Here is a 25,718-nt window from a genome sequence, read left to right as displayed (position 1 = left end):
AGAAAATTTTTCCACCCATTTCTCTGCATGAGTCAATTTGGGAGAAATTCGGAGTAATCGCGGAGAAATTTGGAGTAACCGCGGAGAAATTCAGAGTAATCACGGAGAAATTCGGAAAAATATTTTCACCAGGGATGGCAAAAATAAATGGTTTATTAATTGTAAAAAATATTGGAGGTGTTGGAGGACCGGGATAACTTTTAATCATAATTATACCTGAAATAAAAAAATATATGTATTTATCGTTTTTAGCACAATTTACATTATGATTCATTTACTTTTGTGATGAAGAAAAAAATGTTATTTGATAAATGAGCTATCATGAAATTTATCTTTACGTGACAAATCAGTAAAATTTTATTTAATGAATCACTTATTAAATATTATACCTGTAGCATATATAAAAATTTATTATTTTTTTTTTTCGAGACAAACTTCGTTGTACATTTATTTTTATTTTACCGTGGTAAAATTTAAAATTAATTTATATAATTATTCGGGTTTTGGATCAACACAACGTCCGTAGAAAACTAAATTTTTGACATTATATCTTTGATCATCATAATGGAAAATGAAAACAGACGATTTATTGAAATAAACAGCATTTACCATCACCAATGCAGTACTTGCATCAACATCACCTGCACATAAATTCATTATTATTATTTACTTCTTAAAATAATTTCAATAATAACAATCTCACCTGGTTTGATTAAATCTTTTATATAATTATTTGTTTTTTCCTCACACCAACTGTTGATTGTCCTACTTGCCAACACGTTATCATTAAAATTAACATTTTCAGTTGTTGATTCAAATGACGATTCAGTTATCAATTTAAATTCACTTTTTAATTCAAATCCATGTCTTATAAAAATCTTGTTTGCCAAATTAAGTTGCACCATCTTGTAGTTCTTAATAATAAATGAAAAGAAAAAAAAAAACATTAAACATTTAATACACTCTAAATTTTTATCTAGATGTTAAAAGAACTTATCAAACAATATGAGAATGGGGAAGAGCCGTCACAAAAGCTGGATAATTTATCAACATTTGAACATTTTGCTGAACTGAAAGAGGCCAATTTAAGTATGTATTTTAAATTTTTTCAGCTTCTTTTATATTTAATTATTATTTATTATAATTTTATAGTTGCACTTGCGGATGTTGAAACAAAAAAGCTGGAAAACCAAAATGTGAAAAAAAAAACAGAAAAATGTGAAACCTCAGATGAAGATGAACTTTCAAATGAAATGGATTATCCTACATCATATGCTCCTTGCTTTTTTTGTTTTCAAAAACAACATTTCAATGATATGAGGAAACATCTTGATGACACACATTTCGAAAAACTTCATTGCAGAATCTGTTTTATAAAGATGGACCGTCGAAGATCATTAGAAATGCATGAATCTCTACATTTCAAAGATGGTATTTTTCAAACATGCAATATATTTTTTTGTCCCCATCCCTGCAAGGATGAAAATAGACAATTTAATAAACGTGATGAAGTCATCGAACACATTGAACTCGATCATCTCGATAAGGTGGTAGAATAAAATAATAAAAATCAGACAAATGAAAATAATTAATTAACTACATAAAATGTGAGACTGATGAAACCATATTACGAATATAACAGTCAGGGAAAAAGGTTTATAACATCCCTGGTAGAAATATTACTCCGCCGTTACTCCGGCTTTTTCCGGCATTACTCCGGCATTACTCCGTTTTTGGCCCATTTCCGGAGAAACTACTCCAGCATGAGGTTGGTGGCGGAGAAATTACTCCGGCATGAAATTGATGGCGGAGTAATTATTCTGGCATAAGATGAATGCTGAAGAAAATGCTTCGGCATAAAACTAGTGGCGGACTAATTTTTCCGACATTAATCTCATGCCGGAGTAATTACTCCGCCATCAATCTCATGGCGGAGTAATTTTTCCGCCGTCAATCTCATGCCGGAATAATTTTATCGGCATAAAGTTAATGTCGGAAAAATGAATCCACCACTAGTTTTATGCCGGAGTTTTTTCTCCTTCACTGATCTAATGCCGAAATAATTTTTCCTTCACTGATCCCATGCCGGAATAATTTCTCTGGCACGAATCCTATGCCGGGATAATTCCTCCGCCATCAATCTCATGCCGGAATCATTTCTCCGCCATCAATTTCATGCCGGAGTAATTTTTCCGTTATCAACTTCATGCCGGAATGATTCCTCCAGCACGAATCTCATGCCAGAGTAATTTCTCCGCCATCAATTCCATGCCGGAGTAATGTCTCCGCCATCAATTTCATGCCGGAGTAATTTTTCCGCCATCAACTTCATGCCGGAATAATTTCTCCGCCATCAACTTCATGCCGGAATAATTTCTCCGGCACGAATCTCATGCCAGAGTAATTTCTCCGCCATCAATTCCATGCCGGAGTAATTTTTCCGCCATCAACCTCATGCCGGAATAATTTCTCCGCCATCAATTTCATGCTGGAGTAATTTTTCCGCCATCAACCTCATGCCGGAGTAATTTCTCCGGAAATTGGCTAAAAACGGAGAAATGCCGGAGTAATATTTCCACCAGGGATAAAATAGAATAAAAATTTTTTTTTTCTTTTCTTATATATTAATTTTTTTTTTTTCTTAAATATTATTTTCGAGCTATTGACATGTAGCTATTAATAATGACTGACCAATTATCTTGTTTATAATTTATTATATAATAAATATAATAATATATAGAAAATACAAATTTAATATAATTATAATTATAAATGATCTTATTTTAGAGCTATTGATATGTAGCTATTAATGATATTTTTCTAATTATCTTGTATATAAATAATTAATGAGCAAAAATTAGTTAACTTGTTCATTGAAATATATTATTGATAAATATTATTATTTTCATTTTTTTCATATTGAAATAAAAATAAACATGAATAAGTTACTAGTTGTTTTATTTTTTTATTATTCATATTGATAAACAAAATGAATCAACTTAAACTATTTGCATATATTTATTTATTGTTTCAACACTTGTTGTTGTTGTTACAACTGCCAGTATCCAAATGCATCATGTCGACATTCTCCAAATGATGGGCATGATTGTGGTGGAACAACATGTGAACCACCATATCATGAAATTGATTTCGAAAACAATATTCATTAGATTTCCTTCGTACGCGTTTAGTCGTTTTTTTTTTTACAAATTTTTTTTATTTAAAAATAAATAAATAAATTAAATTTACGTTGATATTTCATTTAAAAAAAAAACCATAATGTTGTACCTGACAAAAAAAAATTCAGTCAAGACGACAAGTCATACGAGATTAATATTATCGAGCAGAATCATCAGCATGTGATACTTGAAGCAAGGATCCAACTCAACATGTGCAACGTATCAACTTGGTTCTCGATCCAGGTGAATTCAGGACCAAATTAACATTTATCACATTTGTTATCATAATTTCATTAAATTTTATGGACTGTTTTTTTTTTTTTTTCTTTCAACTAATTGAAATTAAAAGTTTATTATTTTTGCAGATGCTGCATCACTGCGTCTTTAACAAATTGACATTTTTTTTTCACCATTCAATGGTGAAATTTACAAGACATATAGTTTGTTTTTAAATTTATTTTTCTACCAAGAAACCATGCATATTTATTTAATAAAAAAATAAGACAATTTGAATGAAAGTATAGTAGAATAAATTTCTAAATATAACCGGAGGAAATGGTAAAAGAAAAGATAAAAAAAAAAAAATCATTGGATTGAATGATTAACGTATGAATAGCTTTTTGAATGATTCGATTGATTGTTTGGAGATTATTTAATTTTGTTTAATTTATAATTTTTATAGACCTCGTAAACGTGATACAAGAGACAGAGAGGATCGTGATAGACGTGATAGAGATCGTGAACGTGACAAAGATGACAGACCACTACATCAAAAAGAAAAAGATGAACGTGATAGACGTGATACAAAAGATAAAGAACATGATCGATATATACGTCGTGATGATGATCGTACAACTGATAAAAGAGATTATGATAAAGATAAAGATAAATATCGTGATGATAGAGAACGTGGTGAACGTGATCGTTATAGAAATGATGATAAAATACGTATACGTGATAGAAAAGATCCTACAGAACGTGATTTTGATGATAAAGAACGTGATAGACACGATAGACATTCTGATGATAGAAAAAAGAATAAAAAAAGTTCAAGTCTACATCCACAAGAAACACGTAGTGATACTACAGATATATCACCAGAAAAGAATAAAGAAAAAAAATTAAAAGACAAAAAAAAGAAAAAGGATAGTGTTGATGAAAAATTAGAAAAAAAGAAAGAAAAAGAAGGAAAAAAAATCATTGAAAGAAGCTATTGCTAAAAATGAATTATCAAAATATCAATCATCATTACAGTCATCTGATAATACATTATCAGATAAAATTGATGATAAATTATTATCATCAAATGACGTTAAACATGAAAATAATGAGAATAAAATAAATACTGGTGATGTATCAACATCACATGATGAATCATTTAATGTTAGTGATCAAAATAATTCACTTGTTGAAACAAAAATTAAAACTGATGATAAAACAATTGTAACAATGATGAATTCAGAACCACCAGAACAAACAGATAATGATGATTTTTGTTTAAATCCACCAAATCCAAATTTTAAACCGATTCCTGAAGTTAAAAACGACAATGATAAACCAACAATTGATAGTCTTTATGAGGGATTAGATGATACTGAAATAAATACTGTTATTAGTAATATTAGTTAGTTATAAGTTATTAGTTAGTAATAACTTATTACCGAAAAATATGCAATACTACCTGATGAAAAATTGACAAATGTTGAAAAATATAATACTGATGATGATGATGATAATGCTACAAAAAGAATTGATGATGAAGATGACGAAGATGATGATGAAGATAAATCAATTGTTACAACAACAGCAGCAATAACAACTACAACAACTGAACCATCAACATCAACACCAACTAGAACAACAACACCTGAAAGAAATATAGCAACGCCAACAACATCAACAATAAAAACAACAACAAAAGATGAATTTTTAGCACCAATGCCAGAATTATCAAAATGGGAAAGAGATGATGAACCTGATGAACCAGATGAACCAGAATCTGATAAAGCTGAAGAATTTATAAAATTAGATGTATCAATAACATCACCACAACATACAGATATTAATAATGATGAATTACAATCAACAAAATTAGTAACATCTGAAGTATTAAAACGTGCTGAAAATGCAATATTTCAAAAAGCCATAAATGCAATAAGACCAATTGAAATTAAAAAAATAAGTGAAAGTAGAAAAATATTATATCAAAATCCTGAACCAAAGAATATTATTGATACAAATACTGATTTAAATCGTTCATCAAGTGACAGAAAAAGTGTTAATGTTACAATAAATATTGGTAAAAATGAAAGAAATGTTGAAATAACAGAGCCATTATTAAAAAAATCAAAATTAGATAGATCTAATTATCGTAGTAGCAATGATTCATTATTACATTCACCAACAAGATTATCAGCAAAAGAAAGACTTGGTAATAAATTGATGATGACGATGGTGGTGGTGGTAATAAAGATGATTCAAAAACATTATATTATGATAAAGATTAAAATAAATCAGATAATAATTTGCTTGTTCGTTCAAGATCAACAAAATTAAATAAAAAACAATCACAATTATTGATACAATAACAAGACATACAACATCTGAAAGAAAAGTATATCTAGGGTTACCATGCGTCCTGATTTAGCAGGACATGTCCTGATTTTGAATGGCTTGTCCTGATACGGTCCTGATTTGATAAATGTCCTGATTTTTGAGACTCATTCAAAATTTTTTTAATTTTTTTATTATAATGTTTTTTTTTAATAAATATAATATAGAATTTATCATTCACGCTATCTATGATGGACTCTTGAATATCTCTAATTATTGAAATTAAAATTCACCTTCCAGTTTCAGTGGGGAGCGTTCGATAGCTGGCCGAGGCCATCTCTGTTCATGGTTCACCTCTCACTCACGCATGCGCACATTAAATTTTGTACAGTCAACGTCAAAACAAACTAGTACTACACAGTATAAAAGTTACATTATATTTCAGTAGTCTCAATCAATTATAGTTGACGTGACTGTACCGACAAGGACAACAGGCCAACCATTGAGTTTCTCTCTCGGCGACACGAAGTTCGGCTTCCAGTTTTATTATATTTCAGTGTGGTAATCCCTTAAACTGAAACTTGGTTATATAGTGGATACCAAATTTGAATGTTATCAAATATGAACCAACTCAAACGATTGCGGAAATCAGGGTCGAAAAAAAGGTTGGTAAAAAAGAGAGTTCGAACTCAAATGTCAATACGTTTCTTCAGCAAAAACAAAAATAAGGTTAGTTAAAGAAAGACCAGTAGTCTTCATTTCATGCTTGTAGATTATATATTAAATTATTATGTTATTAAACTATTAAATATGGATTATTGTTTTTAGAAATACCATCATTATCAACATCATCATCGTAATCATAAGGCTACACATCACATGATAACACGGTCCTTCAGTAAAAAGAATAATAACGTTAGTCGAAAAAATATATAGTATAATGTATATATAGTATTCACCGCATGCTTATAGATTAAATATTAATACTTGATTATTCAAATTTTGTAGATATACTCTCACCATGATGATGATAATGATTTAAACGCCAAAGATATAACGATAATTGAGCGTGTTAATGATGATTGCCTGGCTAAAATATTCATGTATATACCAACATGTGAAAGACCAAAAATTGCATTGGGTATGATAAATTATTTTATTTGAAAATCTATTATATAGTAATGACGATTAATTTATTTTTTTAGTATGCAAAAAATGGAAAAGAGCCCTTGATTATTCTTGGTTTAATGTCAAAAAACTTGAACTAACTTATTGGGAATATGACGAGTATCCACATTTTTTAGTGAGAAATTATCCAAGAATCAATGGACAATTCAAGTTTTTGAAATCACTGCTTTATAAATGCGGTCGTTATTTAAGAGAATTAGACTTGTCAATCTATGGTTATTGTAACATATTGCCAGTTATTAATGAGTATTGTCAAAATCTCGTAAAACTTCGAATAAGAATCCATAAAATTGATAATGCAAAATTAGATAATGCATTTTCGAATCTTTCTAAACTTGAAGTATTGAAAATTATATTGCATGGTTGTTTTGATGATATATGTTCAATAGTATCTTTAACTTTAATCAATTCATTGTTAAATGTTGCTGATACATTGACTGATCTCAGTATTTCAAATTGGCCTGCGATCCTTTATGGATTACCTCATTTTCCAGGGGAAATGATTTATGTATGTAACTTAAACTTTATATATCTTATCTATTGCAAAATACCATTTTTTTTTATTCTTTACATAAGTTTTTTACCTGAATTATTTCTTTTGTAGGTAATTCCTCAATTAAAGGCCTTAAGAAAATTTTCAGCTGCTGGTATAGAATGTCCCAGTCGTTTAATCGACTATTTGAAGTTTATTAACAATTCTAAAACAGTAACATGCATTTCTGATGATACTTGTTTCACGATTAAAATTGAATATTGGTGATAATACATGAATATTTAATCACGATCACTCAATTAAATTGCTCTGCATTTAACACACTTAACGTTACCATTCAGCAATAAAATTACTGATGAATCAGCCATTAAAGTTCTTGAAAATTCACCAGACATGATTGAATATTGCGTCAGAAACACAGGTATAACTTATAAATTTATTGAAAAAGCAGCTGAAATATCAAGAAATCGTGAAATAGAATTAACTATAGTTTGTACACTTGACCCTGATCAAACTGAATATGAATATTTGGATATTGATTATATATAAAAAGGTTTATGTATAATAATATAATATAATAATATATATTTATTATATGTAATTATATTATAATTATATTATATCATACGTGTTATATATTATATCATATGTTCATTATATATAATCATATTATAAATATATATCATTATATTATATTATCAAGTAAAAGTAATTAAAGTTATATGTGTTTTTGACAAAGTACAAGAAAAAAAAAATTCTTAATAATACAATTGCTTGATACAACATTACTTAAAAAAAGTAATGATAAAGTATTATTTTAACTTAATTTTTTTTGTATCATGGGGCTTGTTCATTCAAGCGTTTCATAGATTACAAAAAAAAATGAAAAAAGAATTACAAATTTTTACAAATGAAAAAACACAAATATTATTTAAACAAAAAGGAAATAATAATAGAGTAAAGATTTTAATTTTTTTTTCTTTTCTTTGAATATAATTATTCAACAGATCATTTTAATCACGATCTCGAGATACAAAATAATGAAAATTAGTTAATATACTGAATTGGATAGTTGGTAGTTAATATACCAACATAAGAGTCTGGAAAAAAAATTTTTATTATTATTACATATTTATTATATGTAAAATTATATTATAATATATATTTTATCATAATGACTATTATATATATTTATTATATATAATTATATTAGTCTTTTTATAATATATATTATATCATAATAAATATTATTTATGTTTATTATATATGATTATATTATATCATAATAAATATTATTTATGTTTATTATATATGATTATATTATAAAGATATCATATTATATATATAATAATAATAATAATTATTATTATTATATATATATATGCTAATAGAAGATAGTAGCGAGTTATTTGTGCCAGAAAATTATTTACAACTAATTTTTCTGGTATAATAAAAACAAAATTTTTTTTTTTTTTTTTTTCTACTTCTATTGATATGAAGCTGTATAATTAATTCATTCATTCATTATAAACTTATATTGTAAGAATGAAAATTTTTATTGAAATAAAAAAAAAAGTGGTATAGGTATTTGATTTTTTTTTCTAATATTATTTATCCATATATATCCCACAATATTTTAATTATTTGCCGGATAGGTATACAAGATCTTGGAGAAGAATCTTGTGTAATCTTGTGCATACTGCATTATAGCCACATTTAAACAACAAATATCCATTAAAATTATGAATTATTAAATTGAATAAATTTATTATTCGAAAATTGTCTCCTTATTAGTTATTACTAATAACCAAGGTCTGTAGACCTTGGTGTAAATTAATTATCAATTTAATTTGAATGGTTGTTGGATATTATAAATATATTTTAAATATAAATTAATTTTTTTTTATTTTCTATTTAGCTATTCAAGCTACAATTAAACTACACTATTGTGTCATTATTACTTTTTTTTTCTCTTTTTTTTTAAAAAAATAAGGTGTGATTTTTATAAGTCTTGTAAATATTTAATTATTACAAAAAAGAAGAAAAAAAATATATATTTCTATCATGTTATGTACCATAAAAAATACGCGCAACCATTTTAACATTCCATATTATATACAAGAAAATATGATAATAATATTTTTTAGAGCTATTAATAATTATTATTATTAAAAAATGGAAAAAAATAACAAAAAAAAAAAAGAATATATAAGTGCAACCAAATGCATATTGGGACCAATCGTAATTATAAAAAAAAAAAAAAAATAAATATTTTTATACGAATGGAACTGAAAGAAAAAAAAAAATATTTATATTATTATTATAGAATAATGAAAATTAAAAAGTAAATAAATATATTTATATATTTAATGTGTAAACCAAAATCAATTAGTTGATTTTAATAATTAAATCAATTTTTTTTTTTAATTTCTTTTTTCTCTTGATATGTTCTGTTAAAATTTTATTAATTATATTGTAGATTTTATAGAAAATCAATTGAAGATAGAAACAAAAGAAAAATAAATAAATAAAAAAATAAAAATATGTTATATAAATAAATGTTTTTTGATGTAAGTATTTCAAAGCTCAGAAAATTTTTTATTTGATTGGCCTCAACAATGTTGATTGTACATTTATTATTATTATTTAGATAAAAAAAAAGCAATTAAATTGTTTTCACAAAGTGGAATCGAAATTCGATTAATTTTGAATTTTATTATATTTGTTTTATTTAAAAATACTAATAATTACTATTAAAATACTGATTAACTACTTTAAATTTCAGAAAAAAAATTAATGAATTTTTTTAATAATTTAACAAAAGTATGTGAATTTAAAAATATAATTAAACTTTTTAATTATTTTTTTTTTTTAATTTTTATGCAACTGTAAAAAATGGTATATAACTTGTTTTTTTTTCTGTCAATAAATTGTGTGTAATTTTTTTTTTATATTACATTGTTACAAAAAAAAAAATATATATATAAAATAAAATAATAATAATTGTTAATACATATATATGATAAACATATAAACATATTAATAAAAAAAAAAAAAAAACAAATGAAACCGTCCAATAATAATTAAAATAGAAAAAAAAAAATCAAGAAAATGATTTCGAAATTGATTTTAAATACTTTCTCAATTTAAAAAATAAATAAATTATATTTAAAAAAAAAAAAAAACAATATTACTAATAATTATTTAAATGAATATATATTTGAAAATCAAATAAAATTAACTATACCCATTAAATATTAAATCGCCATTTTCTTTTTTAGAATTTTCATGAAAATTTAATGTCAAATTATTGCCTTCTAAAAATTCATTGTTAATAAATAAATTATTGTCATTAAAATTATCATCATTATGGCTATCAACAACACTGGTATCAACATAAATAACATGTTCTTCTTCATAATCATCATGAAGAGTTTCAACATCATGAAATTCAATATTTTCTTCATCAATATTATTCTTATTATTTCGTTTATTTTTACTCTTATCACTATGTATTTTAATGTGTCTTTTTAAATCATATTTACCGACAAATTTAGCTAGACAAATTTCACACTGATGAGGTTTATCATCACTGTGGATCCACAAGTGTCTTCTCAATGCTGCACCAAATGTAAATGCTGCACTACAAATGTTACAAACATATGGTTTTTCGCCAGTATGCAACAACTTATGATCTCTCAATGTTGAACTTTGATTGAATTTCTTATTACAAATATCACACTCATAAAAACGTGGTGTTAAATGTATTTTCTCATGATTAAATAAATTTCCACGTTGAGAAAATTTTTTATTACAAATATTACACTTATATGGTTTTTCACCAGTATGTACACGTATGTGAGTCTCTAATGTTCGATTATTCGCAAATCTTTTACCACAGATTTCACATGGAAATTTTGGTAATTTTATTGCACCTGGATCAAGATGACTCATCAAATGACATTGATAATTATTTTTATGATTAAATACCTTGTCACAATATTGACAATTGTATATTGAATTATTAATGCTTTCATCAATATTATTATCATCATTTGAATGATCATTTATATGAAGATTTAAGCTGCTTTTTGTTGTATATGATTTGTTACATATAAAACAAGAATATGGATTTTTTTCAGTATGAATTTTTATGTGACTATGTAGATCATTGTTATTGTTGCAAATTTTTTCACAAATTATGCAAATAAATGGTCCATTTTTAGGAATATGATTGTCAATATTGTGCTCAAGAATTGATGATAATTCTGGGTAATTATTATGACAAATTGTACATTGATATTCAGTTTTACTTTTCATTTTTATTTCATTTATTTTGTTCGAGTTATCTGGTAAATTATCAATGTCATTTGATGGATTATTTATATTTTTATTTAGATCTGTTGGTAGTGATGATATTGATGATGTTTTTATAATTTTTTTATCTAAATTTAGATGATGGGAATCTTGAGTTATTAAATTAATTTTTTCATCTTGTTTTTCTTCAGGAATGTAAAAAAATGTGTAACTCATGTCATTATTTTCAGTTGACTCTGGTAATATTTCATCATCAGTTGGCTTGTCATTTTTTGATTCTAATGAATTTGATATTAAAAATATTTCATTTGAATTATTAATGCCATCAACGTTATTGATATAATTTTGTACTTCTTGATTTTCATTATCATCATTTAATTTTGATGTTTCATCTATACAAATATCATCATTAAGATCATCATTTTTTTCAATATTTTCATCAAATTGTTCATCAAATAATTCTACATCTGTATGATTATTAAATAAATTACGTAATTTTATTTCTGATTCTTGTATTTGACATTTGAATTCATGAAATAATAATATTTTATCAGCACAAGTTGAACAAATGAATGTTGGTAAACCATCATTTTCATAAATCTAAAATATAACAATCAAAATAATTAGTATATACTATTTTAATTATATTAAATCAAGTATGAATTTTTTTAAACCTCTTTTGAAGCAAGATCAGCAAATTTTTGTGGTAAATTATTGTTGTCAGTGTCATCAAACATTGACAGCAACTCACAATCACTTTTCATACATGCTCTACATAATAGTGCATTAACAATATCCATTTTAATGCTTAATTGTTTCTTAAAACATTTTATTTATTTTTTAATAAAAACATCATCAATTAAGTGCAAATAATTATAATCAGTATATTTTAGTTTTAAAAATCAAGTAGTCAAAAACAAAATATTATCAAAATTCTGTATTTACATTATAGTTGTCACTTGTCAACATCATCAAGGTTAACATTGACGTATACATAACCTTATTTTTTTGTTTATAAACATTCGACTGTCGATAAAAAAGATATCAAAAATTGGTCGTTAACAAATTGACCGCTAGTCTCCAGTCTTGGCAATATTTCCGTGTCGGAGAAATTTTTTGATTGAAAGTTTTTTTTAGGTGGAAAAATTATGACCGAGGAGAAATTTTGATATCTCAAATATTTTTTGAGATATCAAGATTACAAGATATGAATTTTTACAATGACGTTTTATAACCAGTCAGATAAAATTTTGTCGCTATGGAAAATGTAGTCTTGCTCTATAGTTTTTATTTTCTACGGGCCAAAAAAATTTTGCTCAGGATCCTGGATTCCTGGGCCTGAATTCTCGACGTGGTCGAGCAAAAAAATTCTCCTACAACGAATAGTAAATTATATGGGTTGTAGGAGATTTTTTTTGTCCGATCACATCAAGATTTAGATTTTTTTTCTTTTCATAATATAAATTCTTGATAACAACAGCTATATCCGAAACTAATTCTTTAAATAAGTCCAGATGTAAATGACATGAAAAAAGGTTTGTGGTCGTCGAAAATCCATTAATGATAGAATTACCATATGCGAAATCCTATCAGGACATGCCCTGATCTGGGAACGAATGTCCTGATCAGTCTTGATAATGCTCTTTTTTATATAAAATGTCCTGATTTAAGATAAATATCCTGATCAGAGATAAATATCCTGATTTGGCAATATTTTTTTTTTCCAATTAATCTTAGAATACTATATAATATTTCTCCGTGATTTCTCCGCGATTATTCGGAGTTTCTCCTCAGTACCTCCGAATTTCTCCCAAACTCACGCATGCGGAGAAATGAGCGAAGAAATGTGTTAAAAAATTTGATTCAATGACGAATGTACAAGGAAAAGAATAAAATACTGTTATCACTCATTTTATACCGGATAACAAGATTAATCAATTGAAATTTTTATCAAGTACAAGAAAAACTAGATAATAAAATCGTCAGTGGCTGTGTCGACCAAAATACAAATGATGACGAATTTACAAGAAAAAAAATAACTCACTGGTTTGTAAATACTGTTATTACTCATCTTATTGAATTGTTTGATAATTTTTTTTTCTAAATTATTTATTTAGACTAGTGATATAATTGATGGAATAAAAAAAGTCGGAGCAAGAGTAATTATCAGCAAGATTATCAAAAAAATAACGATGATGCTCCAGGTGATACAAGATAAGTTGGCCCTGGTTCCTCTCTAACAAATCATTTAGAATCGATCTATTTTTTTTTGAATATCTAAATAACTAAAAGGTATAGCTAGCATTTGATTGATAAAAAAGAAGAAGTATCTCAAAGTAGACGAGAATAAATTTGGATAACTGTCGAACGAACAAACTGACTCAACGAAAAGTAGTTTGTTGGTGTATTTTGGGGAGGTTTCCATATGACCCTTGCGCAAGCTCGTTGGAAAATAAGCTTCGAGATGTAGCGGGACTTTAGTTTGACCGCGGTTGTCGGGTACCGTGGTTATATAAATTATTTTATTTCGAAAATAATATCGTGTTGTTATGAAATTTATTTGTATAAAAATGATTATCGAAAGTGACGAAGCTTTTATTCAGTGATAAACTAAATAAGTGATAATATATATTTATAAATAAATCAAGCCAACAGGGAAAATATAATTTTGTTAATATAAATTATTAACATCTCATTGACCACAATTCATGGTAGGATTTTTTTTTTTTTTCATTTTAAAATTTTAAGTATAATAACATTAATAATTATAATTAAAATTTCATTGAAATTTTTCAATTTATAAAATTAAAATTATTTTAAAAATTGACCACAAAAAAGAAATTACAATTATTTTTACAGGTTTTTGTCGGATGATAACAATAGGAAAAAAAAAAAAACAAAATCGAAACATTTATTTCGTTATTGTTTCAGTTGAAAAAAAATAAAACAATAAATTAAAAAAAAACCTTCAATTTAAACTAAAAAATAATACAATTATCAAAAATCATGTCATTTTATTATTAAAAAATTAATTGATCAATTTAAAATTAATTATATCCAAATTTGAAAATTTATTCATTGGATAACTAAATAGAAAATTTATATATTCAAATGAGATTTTGAATAAATATATTAATTATTTATAAACATTGTTAAATAATCCAATAAATATTACGAAATTAAAATGAACAATGACATAATATTATTTATATATAAATAAATAATTAATTTAAAATTGAATAAATACAATTCAATAAATTAAATATCAAAATAAATTTAATGAATAAACAATTAATTTCAAGTAACTTTTAATTACTTAATTGACTGTTAATTTTAAAAAACTCATCAATTAAAAAATTATAAATAAATAAAATATAAATTAAATTTAATTTAATTTATTAATAAAAAAAGAAAAATTTTATAAATTTATTAAATAAAATTTATTAAATAAAATATATAATATTAAAACAAAATATAATTTTAATTTAATTATACAATAATGTTACATTGTTAAATTTGAAAAAGATATTTATAATTAATATAATAATTAAATTAATATAGTATTTAGAAATTATAAAGGATTAAATATTATACTTTCAAATGAAATATTTTATTAATTTGTTCTAACATAAATTCATGATTTATAATTATTATGATTATATAATAATGATGATAAATAATTGATAATTACAAAATAAGAATTCAATATCGACATAATATTATTTATATATAAATAAATAATTAATTGACAGAATTGAAAATTTATCGTCAAATAAATTTAATGAATAATCGATAATTAAGACACTAACTTAATTGACTCTTATTTAAAAAAACTTCAATTAAATAAAATAGATAAAATAAAAATAGCAATTTTATATAAATTTATAGTTTTAAAAATAATATAATAAAGAGATTTAAATTTTAGTTTAAATAGCACACTAGCAGCCAAGTTAGTTAGTAATTAAACAAAACAAATGGACAGTGGTTAGAATTGTACGCAAAATGTTGCCACTCTGTTCAACCATGAATAATCAGTTGAATTAATCGTGGTGAACCAAGCTAAAGATGCTCAGGATTAACTATAAACTTTTATAAAAAAAATATATAAATAATATTCAACCTAAATACAAATTTATATTTTAATATAAATTTTTTAATTACATCATTAATTAATTCTCGGATTGATCGAAAAATTAGAGCTTTTGCAAAGTTCTCAAACTTTTTATAAACTTACTTATTTGCCTTTTTTTTTTAAACTATTTTCTTCATTATCGGTATTATCATTTTTTTTTTCTCATTTATTTAAGTTGAAAAGTTATAAATTAAATTTTTCTCTCGACAAATTAGAAGCTTTATCAATCTGTCAAATAATCTGTTGCTTTTTAAATTTAAAAATATTACGCCGGATATTTTACCATGTCAATGGAACACTGCCAAACGTTCTTTTTTTTTATTTAATTTTTTTTTTTTTTTTTTACATTAAAGTTTATTTAACAGTTGTATTTAGTAGTATATTTTTTATATTTTATTCAAAGCTATATATGTAAGAGAATAACTTTAGAAAAGAATTTTTAAAATTCATTTTATTTTCAATTTTTAAAAATATTTTAGCATAATTTTTTTCTTTCACTATTTTAAAGTTGGCTTTTTTTTTTTTCTACTTTTTTACATGACGTGAATAAATTTATGGGGGTGTGGCAGATGTACATTGGCAACTGTCTCTTATCATTTTTTTTTCATCTAGGAAATAAAAATAAATAAAGTGACAATAAAATTTATAAGACGACCAATTTTTTCAACACTAAACTCAATTTGAAATATTATTAGGAAAAAAATTACTAAAATTAATAAAACATGCATTTTTTTTAATCAAATTTTATTGCTAGTTTATTCTGTATTAGCTAAAAATTTTTAATTAAATTTCAAGTTTATTATTGCATTTTTAAATTTATAATAAATTTACGTGGTACCCTAGCATTAGTTTTTTTTTTTATATCTCAATTATTTTAAAAGTTGTGATGTGGTTTTTTTTGTCAGCACTATAACTAGTGATGTTGTTAAAAAAAATTAGCCATTATCAAGAGAAAGAGAGAGATAGAGAAATAATTGAAGACGATTAAAAGTCAAGTCGTATATTTTATTGAGTCTTTCAAAGTAAAACAAAAAAAAAAAAAATTTCTTTTGTCTAAAAGTGCACTCAAAAGTTCAACCAAAAAAAAAAAAAAAATAGCTATAGGAAAATTTATTTTGATGTCGGCAAGTTGAGAGAAATATACTTCTTTAAATAAAAAAAAAAGGAAAAATTAAATCACTGGTTCTAAAAAAAAAAGAGAAAGTTTTTAAATAAAAAAAAAGGAAAACTTTTAAAATTGTATAACATTAGAACGATTTTCTTGAATTATTTTATTATTTGTTTATAGAAATATTATCTCAAGATATACTGAATTTATTTTGAAATAAATTTGTGTCAATTGATTGTAAAATTACATTTAAATTATTCAAAACAATACATAAACAAAATTTATAAAACCAACATAGTAAAATTTACAATTCATGTATGAGCTAAAACTTGTAATTGGAATTGTTTCGAGGAATTTTGATTAATAGACACAGGACAAAGTTTTCCAATGGCACAGTAAAATGAAAATTGGTTTCGTTTACATGGTCCAACAGTTTGAGACAAATAAATGTATAAAAAAGCTCAAAAAAAAAAAACATTTAAAAAATACCAAATCTATAGTTAAATAACAATCAAAAAATAATTTAATTAAAAAAATAAATATTACATAAAATATAAATACAAGATTAAGAAAAAAAAAAAAAACAGCTCAAAGTTTGTAGAGTTGGTATTACCCCTAAAAAGGTTTAAAAAAAACATAAAATTTCCCAAGTTTTGGGTTGAAGTAAAGATTTAGTTTGTTCAAGTTTTACTCAGCCATTTATTTTTCTAAGATTTACAAATTTTCATTTAAGAGTTATGTGAAATGTATCTCTTCATTCACATAGTTATACACATTCATAAATATTTTGGGTTGTAATACAGACGGGGGGTTAATATAGACACAAAATTTCAACTTGGTAAATATATTTACAATGTATACACAACGTAATATTTATCTCGAGTATAATTTATTAAATATATTTATTATTTCATGACGTACTCGATATATAATCAACAAAAAAAAAGAAATTTATTTATTGATTTTAAAAGAAATATATTCCACACGATTACACAATGCTATTTATTATTTTAAAATAAATTTTTTTATATTTACTTTATACACAAAAATATATATTATAAAATAAAAAATAATTAAATTAATTTAATTCATAAAATGATTAATAGAACATTTAAATTTATAAATAGTTTTGAAATTATTATTTCAGGATTAATTTAATTTATGATGTTTCAAGTGGTTGGCATATTTCTCTCTTTTCATGTTTCTATAATTGTTAATTAATTAGCATAACTTTGAAAATTGTTAACAATTATTTTTAATTGTAATTTAATTTATATATTGTTTTGATGTATTTTTTTTTGAGATTGAGATAAGATTGATTGAAGTAATTATTATTATGGTGCAAGCTTTTGCAGGATCAATGAAGCTCATGGTGCTTCTGGCTTGTGATAATGTGAAATACTGCACATATGTACATGTGTTTATTTTGACTGTGTGTCTGATACACGTTGCTCGATACAACTATATCAAAACATATATATATATATAATTTATATTTTAATGTACATGTAGATGTTTGTTAAATATTTCAAAGTGCATCATTTTCCAATTATTAATCCTAAAATTAAACCTTGCCAAAAACTCGATATTGCACTACTTGTTTATATATTTAACTTTAAACCCAAAGATTTAACAAGTTGTTATTATTTTTATTTAAAATTGTTGATTAAATTAATTTTAACTATATAAATACAGCAATAATAATAATTTTTTGATCAATTTATTTATTAAAAATAAAGACATTATATTTATCAAAGCAAATTATAAGAAAAAAATTTATTATAGTTTTTTTTTGTAATTATTTTATTACAGATATAGCCATGGGTTTTTTTATATTGGTTATTTTTATTTTGAGGGGATGTATTTTATCAACAGTAGAGAGAATAATTTCACGTGTAAATGAAACAATTTATTATTTATTTATACAATTATTCATTCATTTTCTTAAGCTAGAAACAATAATTAACATTACGTATATTTACAGTGTATTTACATCAAAGAATACCAAATAATTATTTTTTAAATAATAAATTACAGCTTTTATTATTCAATTATTCATTTAGAAATTTTTTTTAATTAACAATAACAATTTTAAAAATCAATTTATTATTTTAATTTTAAATAGCCGTATTAAAAACAATTGAGGAAATTAATTTTAAATACAAAAATAACAATAATATGTATTTATAAAATTATCATAGTAATTGATTGATTAATTTTTAATTATAATAATTTTAAATATTTTTATTCCAACAATAACAATGAATATTATTCATCGAAAAAAAAAAATTTTTAAACCTTTTTTTTTTTTTTAATTATAACAATAACTATTATTATAACTATAAATAAATATTTTTATGGAAAATAGTTATTACACATTAATAATTAAATGTAATTATTGAGTAATTAATTTGTTTTTTTTTTTTTTTTCCATCAACTTCAGCGTGGTTGTAGACTTTACGATTAGGCTGACTAAACGCTGATTCGTTCTACTTGTGTATTTTTCAATCTCATTATTTCATTAATGACTTTTTTATTTTTTTTTTTTTTATTTTTCAATTTCATTCAATAGTTTGAGAGTTCACATAATGTGTTTATAACTTTATCAAGTATAATTAACTAATCTTTACAACAGTAAATACTCGTAAATTTCAATCGTTAAATTATTACAACAGAAAATTGAAACACACTGTGCTTTTATAGTCTATTAAAAAAATTTAATAGTCAACTAATTTTGCAAATAATAATTCAAAGCTTTTATTTGATGGTATTTAAATTTATACATTTATTAATTTTTTTAATAATAAATTATGTAATTGATATTTTTTTATGTTTTTCTTTGAATTTTATTATGTCACTAATGGAGCTTTTATATATGATACCAATTTTTTGTAAAAATAATTCTTTATAAACTCGATAATGCTTTATTCAAACAAAGTGTTATTGAATTTTTTTTTTTTTTTTAATTTCAATGACACGTAGTAGCACAACATTGTTTGAGTTTATAAGAAATTTCTTTATCCCAAATAAATTGTGAATAGAGCTTTTCTACTTTGTTTTTTTTTTTTTTTGGTCAATTTAAAATTTACCGTAAACATAGCATTTGTCATATTGACCTGATAACAAAACTTTAGTGTATTTTTACGTGAAAATTTTTGTTATTTTTTTTTATTTTTGTCTATTTATATCGATCCGCCAAGTTGATATTATTTTTGCAAAGTTTTATTCATACTTTTACTTGTTATCTTTATGGTTTTTAAATTTTTTATAAAAATAATGTCGCATTTGATGTTGATTGATTATGTTAGCTGACAATTGTAAAATAAATATTCAGAAAAATTATGTTGACTTAACTTTTTCATCAAGCTAAACAGCTGTAATTTTTAACTATCGAAGTAGACATGAAAATTTAATGATTATCATCATAAATTGAAACAATAAAAATTATTATTTTTCATAAGAATTACTTATCGCCAATTTAAAAAATATTTTACCACCTGAAAGAGGTTTTATTTCCAATTTGTGATATTTAAGGAACAATTCATTCTGATCACGAAAAAATAAATAATGATAAATTTAAAAAAATGAATATAACTGCATTGCATACACTCAGTAATACTGAAATATAGATAACAAATTGTTTTTGTTGTGTATGAAGTTTTTTTTCATAAAAGTTACAAAATAATATAGTTTTAAAAACAAAAAAAAAATGTTATATGCAGATATATTTTTTGTTCTCTTCATTTTCTATATTTTCTACTATCATTTTTCGAAAATATATATTTTATTTTTACTTTCATAAAATCTCTCTGACATTTAATATTAACGATAAATTCTACAAAATAATGCAATAAGAATTTTAAATTATTTACGACAAAAGAAAAAAAAGCACATAAACTTTGAATATTCTCTTTATATTCGAATATAAATTTTTGAAATAATAAATTTAAATATTCTTATTGTACAGAAAGTAAAAAAACCACACATAAAGCAACATGTAGTTACTTTATTTTTAGTGATCTTAAAATGTTACATAATTACATCTTTAAGCTCAAATTTCTCACACAATTTAACAAAGAAACCTGTCAAATATTAAAGTCATTTTTTGAGCACTAAAATCTATCATTGTAAAAATAAAACATTGAATTATCGAAATAAAAAACAAAACATATTTCCAACAACAACAGCAATTCCATTTTAATATAAAATGTGCAATCAGTTTAAATAAAAAAAAACCTCCAGAGAAATATCAAATGGATCGTATAACAAATATTTTTCTATTTTTCCACTTGACTTGAAAAAATATAACTCATATATATTTATATAAATAAAAATATTCTCTCCAAAAATCAACAATCAAAAAATTTCACAAATAAAAATAATAAATACATAAAGGAATAGATAACACATAAAAAAAAAAACATGATATTTTATATTTTTCATTTTATAAAAGCCATTTTTCCTCTATTTTTTTTTCATACCCCTTATGCATTATTATTTCATTTGTTTAATTTTTTTTATCATATATATATAAAGTAAAGTGTACATGGTAAAAACAAAAAGCAAAAAAAATTATATGATTATTATGTATATATAAAAAAATCCAGCTTTGAGTAGAAAAGTGGAAAAAAAAAATATATATTTGAAACCAGAAAAAAGCTCTCGAAATATAGTTCATATTTTTTTTACCCGACAATTTTTTACTTTATCCATCGAATGTACTAATGCAACTTGTATTTTCATTTCCATCATCGGTATTTCCACTTACACATATGAAAAAAAATATTGAGGACAGACATAATGGCACAATCAACCTGAAGCTTGTCCAAAAATTGCTTGTAATTTTTTTATCACACACATAATGAAATTGGTATTTTTAATTTCTTTGATTGTGTATTTTTGTGAAAGATTTATATGAAAAAAAAATAATGAAAATATTCAAAATTATGTTATATATAAATTGTATATATAATGCAATATATATTCATGTGAATTTATGGTGAATTATTAATGATCAGTAGCTGCAATTGCTCACCACAAAGCTATTAACAACGCTCATAAAATATTGAATAATATTTGAGATATATCTTGAAAATTCCCATTTCAATATTTCGCTTGTTTTCTAATCCACCCTATATTTAGTTATTGCTTAAACTCATACCCTCAAGCAATGTGTGCTTAAGTCAGTTGAGCTAACACAATCGTAGCACAGACCATTTCGAGATTGAGATCCATTATGCAAATCTTGTTAACTTGACAAAAGCAAGGCCAATGATTTTGCTGAGCTTGCTGAATATTATTTTGGTCTACTTGTTTTTATTCAATATTACAATGTCATATCTATAAAAAATTTTATTATTATTCTGCATTACATATTTTAAATGTCAAAAATATTTAAAATGGTGATAAAAATTCTTAAAGTTATTGATCAAATGAAAAGAGGATTTTTTTTCTTTTTCGGTTTTCCAGTGAAATAATAAAATTGTTAATAAATTTGAACGAATGACGAAGAATTTTATTAAATTTTTATAAAGAAATAATAAATTTGATTAAAAAATAATAATAGAAATTTTTTTTTCTTTTTTTTCTTTTATTATTGTATGGAAAATAAAATGTAGAGGAAAATTTTATTTTCTTTAGTGAGTGACATACACCAGATGTTCAGAGTTATGAAAAAAAAAAAAAGCTTGTCATTTTATTTTTTCTACGTTTTAGAATAATAGTAATATATAAAAGATGTTTAAATTTATTAATCATTTTTTTATTTTTGATGATACTTTAATTTTAGTGTTACAAATGATATTACAAGTTTTCTGTAAGGTAAAAATATTAAAGTTGAATAAAATCCATCTGACAGTATGACATATTATAAAATATAAAAAAAAATAAAAAGTTTATGGTATTACTGTGCAGAAAAGAAAAAGTTTGATTTATCAATTTTTTATATGACAAAAAATATTAAAGAAAATTTATCAAATAAATTTAAAAGCTTTAAAAAAATTAAATATTTATGTTTCGAATTGAATTTTATGAAACTAAATAAAACAATCATAATGGAATTTAAATAAATATTTATTTTTATATATGATTTAGTTTTGATTTTAATTTTTTTTTTATAATACTAGAAGCTGATATTATGGGATTTATCACTTAACCTTCTCGTGTAATTATTTTCATATAAATAAAAAAAAATTATATCTTCGAAAATTCCCGGTAAAACCGCGTTCAAGTCTAAACCTACCCCAATCTATCCCTTACCGATCACGAAAAGAAGCCTCATTCTCTTTTCTATTATAGGATTTTGATTTTTTTTGTTGAAAAAATGCAATTTGTATTTTTTAATAAATAACATAGGGTATGTTCTATCGACGTATATTGAATACGTTAATATTACAGTTGAATAAATGAAATAAAAAGAAAAATTTGAACTTTGATATTTTATGTATCGTCACTCTACATATCGGCTTTAATCACATACGCATATTAAATTTTGTCATGATTTATGACACACCGTAGAACCACACGAATTTATGAAAATATGTTTGATGAAAATTTTTCATATCCATTTTAAAATAGATTGAACCATGGTTGAAAAAAAAAATAACAATATTGAAATAATAATAAATCAATAAATTTTTCATTTTTTAATTTATCAAAATTATTTCGTAATAAATCAAGAAAAATAAATTATACAATTTATTTTTAATTATAAATTATATTAATTTAAATTAAATAAAAATAGATGAAATAAATTTAAACTTCTGTAATATATATTTTCTAAAAAGAAAAAGAAACAATAAAAAAAATAAACTAAAGTTTAATTGCAGAGAAAATACAGTAGGCTGCTTACAAACATTTTCAACTAACGTTATTAAGCACACAAAAATGAAAAATGCATTTGGAAAATTACAAGAGATACTTGTTTGTTCACTGGTTTGAATAAAAAAAGTCTTTTGAAATTTTCTTTTCTAAATTTAATGAATGTATAAAAATAATCAAATAAATAAAATTTTTGACGACTTGGTCAAAAATTAATGAAAAAATATCTCATACATGATGAAAAATATTTCATTTCATTATTTTTTCATTATATACATACTTACTTGTTACATTTTTAAATAAAAATTCCTTTCTTTTGACACAATTTTCATGTAATTTATTATTTTTTTTCATGTTTTTAGATGAAAAATATGGCACTCAATCGTAATCATCTACTGTCAATGATTATGATAAAACGAAATAAATATCTAGGATGTTTATGTTTGTGGCTGTGTTTTCTTTTGACAGACAGTTACAAAGACTCAAATCAACATGTCAATGAAGAAGGTTCAAAACTCATACGTTTTGATGGTGACATAATATTCGGTGGAATATTTCCAATGCACGAACAGGTATGAATTTTTATTTTCTACAATATATTTTTATTTTTTTTATCATAAAAATATATTGTGTCATTCATAAAAATATACATATATATTTATGAAGCCATTTATGTTTTCTACAAGGCTACACTCATGTCATGTAGAAATAAATATATTTTCAAATATAAATTATCACTTTTTATTTTCCACTAGATATAAAAAAATATTACAGACAATTTATTAAATTACTTTTATTATATAAAATAATATTTTTGTAATAATAAAAGTGTTTTATGTTTTTCTTTTTTTTCATAGATACCAGTACTTCGTGGGCATTCACCTTGTGGTCCAATTAAAGAAGAAAAAGGTGTACAACGTCTTGAAGCAATGCTTTTTGCTCTTGACGAAATAAATATTAATCAAGAACTTTTACCAAATACAACAATTGGTGCATTAATTCTCGATTCATGTAGCAGTGACACTTATGCTCTTGATCAAACAATGGAATTTGTACGATCATACATGAACCAGGTGAGAAAAACATCATAATAATGTCCAAAAAACTTGTAATTATAAAAATAAAAACCCCTGGAAATTGTTGACTAAAACCAGATGCTATTATTTATTAAATAGTCAAAAAAATTTATTCTAAATTTGCTGATAAAATATATCTATTATTCAAAGCAAAGTTTCTATCATGTTTTTTTATTTATTTATTTTTTATTTGTTTACCATCACTTCAAAGTGACAAAAAAATTTGTGGCTCTAGTGGCTGTGATTTTTATTTAAACATTATTTATGGCTTCTTCCAGTCAAGTAACCATATTTCATTTATTATTTTTATTTTTTTTTTTAAATTGACATGTCTCTCAAATCTGAGATATAGGCTTTTTTTTTTTATTCCTTTAAATATATCCATTCATGTCATATCAAAGAAATTTACTTTTAAATATCAAAAAAAAAAAAAAAGTTTCTTTAAATTTTTTTTCATAAAAAACTATTTCTTCATGCTATAATTTTTCATGAATTTTATCAAGTTTTGACATTGACATAATAGCTTTTGTATTTTGCATAATAATAATGTTAAATATATTATGAAATATTGGAAATAAAAAAATGATAATAATAATGGCACAGTGAAAATTTTAAAACAATGAAAATTTAAATAATTTCAAAGTTCAATGATTAAAAATTGATTTATTTTTTCGAATATGTATAATTAAATTAAAAGTTTTTTCATGTGAAATTAATTGTTAAAATACATGATGAATAAATTAATTCAAATGACTAATGATAGTTATTATTAAAATAAAAATTAAATATATAGTTTAGCAAATAAATGGATAGATAAAAAATAGATAAATAAAATAAAGATGTAATTAGTTTG

The 25,718-nt window shown here is 23.5% G+C and overlaps 3 protein-coding genes across 3 annotated transcripts in view; 2 read left to right on the top strand and 1 right to left on the bottom strand.

Moving 5' to 3' along the window:
- Window positions 1-6,267: 6,267 nt before the first annotated feature.
- LOC122856445 lies at window positions 6,268-7,962 on the top strand. The gene is made up of 6 exons (XM_044158112.1): window positions 6,268-6,461; window positions 6,561-6,647; window positions 6,741-6,873; window positions 6,938-7,428; window positions 7,525-7,676; window positions 7,755-7,962. Exons 1-6 carry the CDS (start codon window positions 6,342-6,344, stop codon window positions 7,960-7,962), a joined length of 1,191 nt encoding a protein of 396 aa, XP_044014047.1. The 5' UTR covers window positions 6,268-6,341.
- Window positions 7,963-9,974: 2,012 nt separating this feature from the next.
- On the bottom strand, window positions 9,975-12,710 carry LOC122857653 (zinc finger protein 813-like). Its single transcript, XM_044159927.1, has 2 exons — window positions 12,405-12,710; window positions 9,975-12,330 (listed from the first exon to the last, which is right to left on the bottom strand). Exons 1-2 carry the CDS (start codon window positions 12,528-12,530, stop codon window positions 10,651-10,653), a joined length of 1,806 nt encoding a protein of 601 aa, XP_044015862.1. The 5' UTR covers window positions 12,531-12,710; the 3' UTR covers window positions 9,975-10,650.
- A 1,522-nt stretch (window positions 12,711-14,232) lies between these two features.
- LOC122857640 (metabotropic glutamate receptor 8-like) overlaps window positions 14,233-25,718 on the top strand; it is a 35,194-nt gene continuing 23,708 nt past the window's right edge. Inside the window, exons 1-3 of the mRNA XM_044159906.1 lie at window positions 14,233-14,441; window positions 24,152-24,361; window positions 24,647-24,862. Of these exons, the coding sequence (XP_044015841.1) occupies window positions 14,439-14,441; window positions 24,152-24,361; window positions 24,647-24,862 (429 nt within the window). The 5' untranslated portion in view covers window positions 14,233-14,438. The remainder of the gene's footprint in view (window positions 14,442-24,151; window positions 24,362-24,646; window positions 24,863-25,718) is intronic.

This window comes from Aphidius gifuensis, linkage group LG5 (assembly GCF_014905175.1).
Source record: "Aphidius gifuensis isolate YNYX2018 linkage group LG5, ASM1490517v1, whole genome shotgun sequence".
Classification (NCBI taxonomy): Eukaryota; Metazoa; Arthropoda; class Insecta; order Hymenoptera; family Braconidae; genus Aphidius; species Aphidius gifuensis.
Note: the sequence above shows the minus strand (reverse complement) of the source record. Positions and strands in the feature narration are given on the sequence as shown.

Excerpts from the sequence above, each read along its gene's own strand:
- LOC122856445 (XM_044158112.1), top strand. The coding sequence starts at position 6,342 with ATGTTATCAAATATGAACCAACTCAAACGATTGCGGAAATCAGGGTCG. Across the intron at positions 6,462-6,560 it reads TCAGCAAAAACAAAAATAAG|AAATACCATCATTATCAACA; the intron begins GTTAGTTAAAGA and ends TATTGTTTTTAG. Across the intron at positions 6,648-6,740 it reads TCAGTAAAAAGAATAATAAC|ATATACTCTCACCATGATGA; the intron begins GTTAGTCGAAAA and ends CAAATTTTGTAG.
- LOC122857653 (XM_044159927.1), bottom strand. The coding sequence starts at position 12,530 with ATGGATATTGTTAATGCACTATTATGTAGAGCATGTATGAAAAGTGAT. Across the intron at positions 12,331-12,404 it reads CTGATCTTGCTTCAAAAGAG|ATTTATGAAAATGATGGTTT; the intron begins GTTTAAAAAAAT and ends GTTATATTTTAG.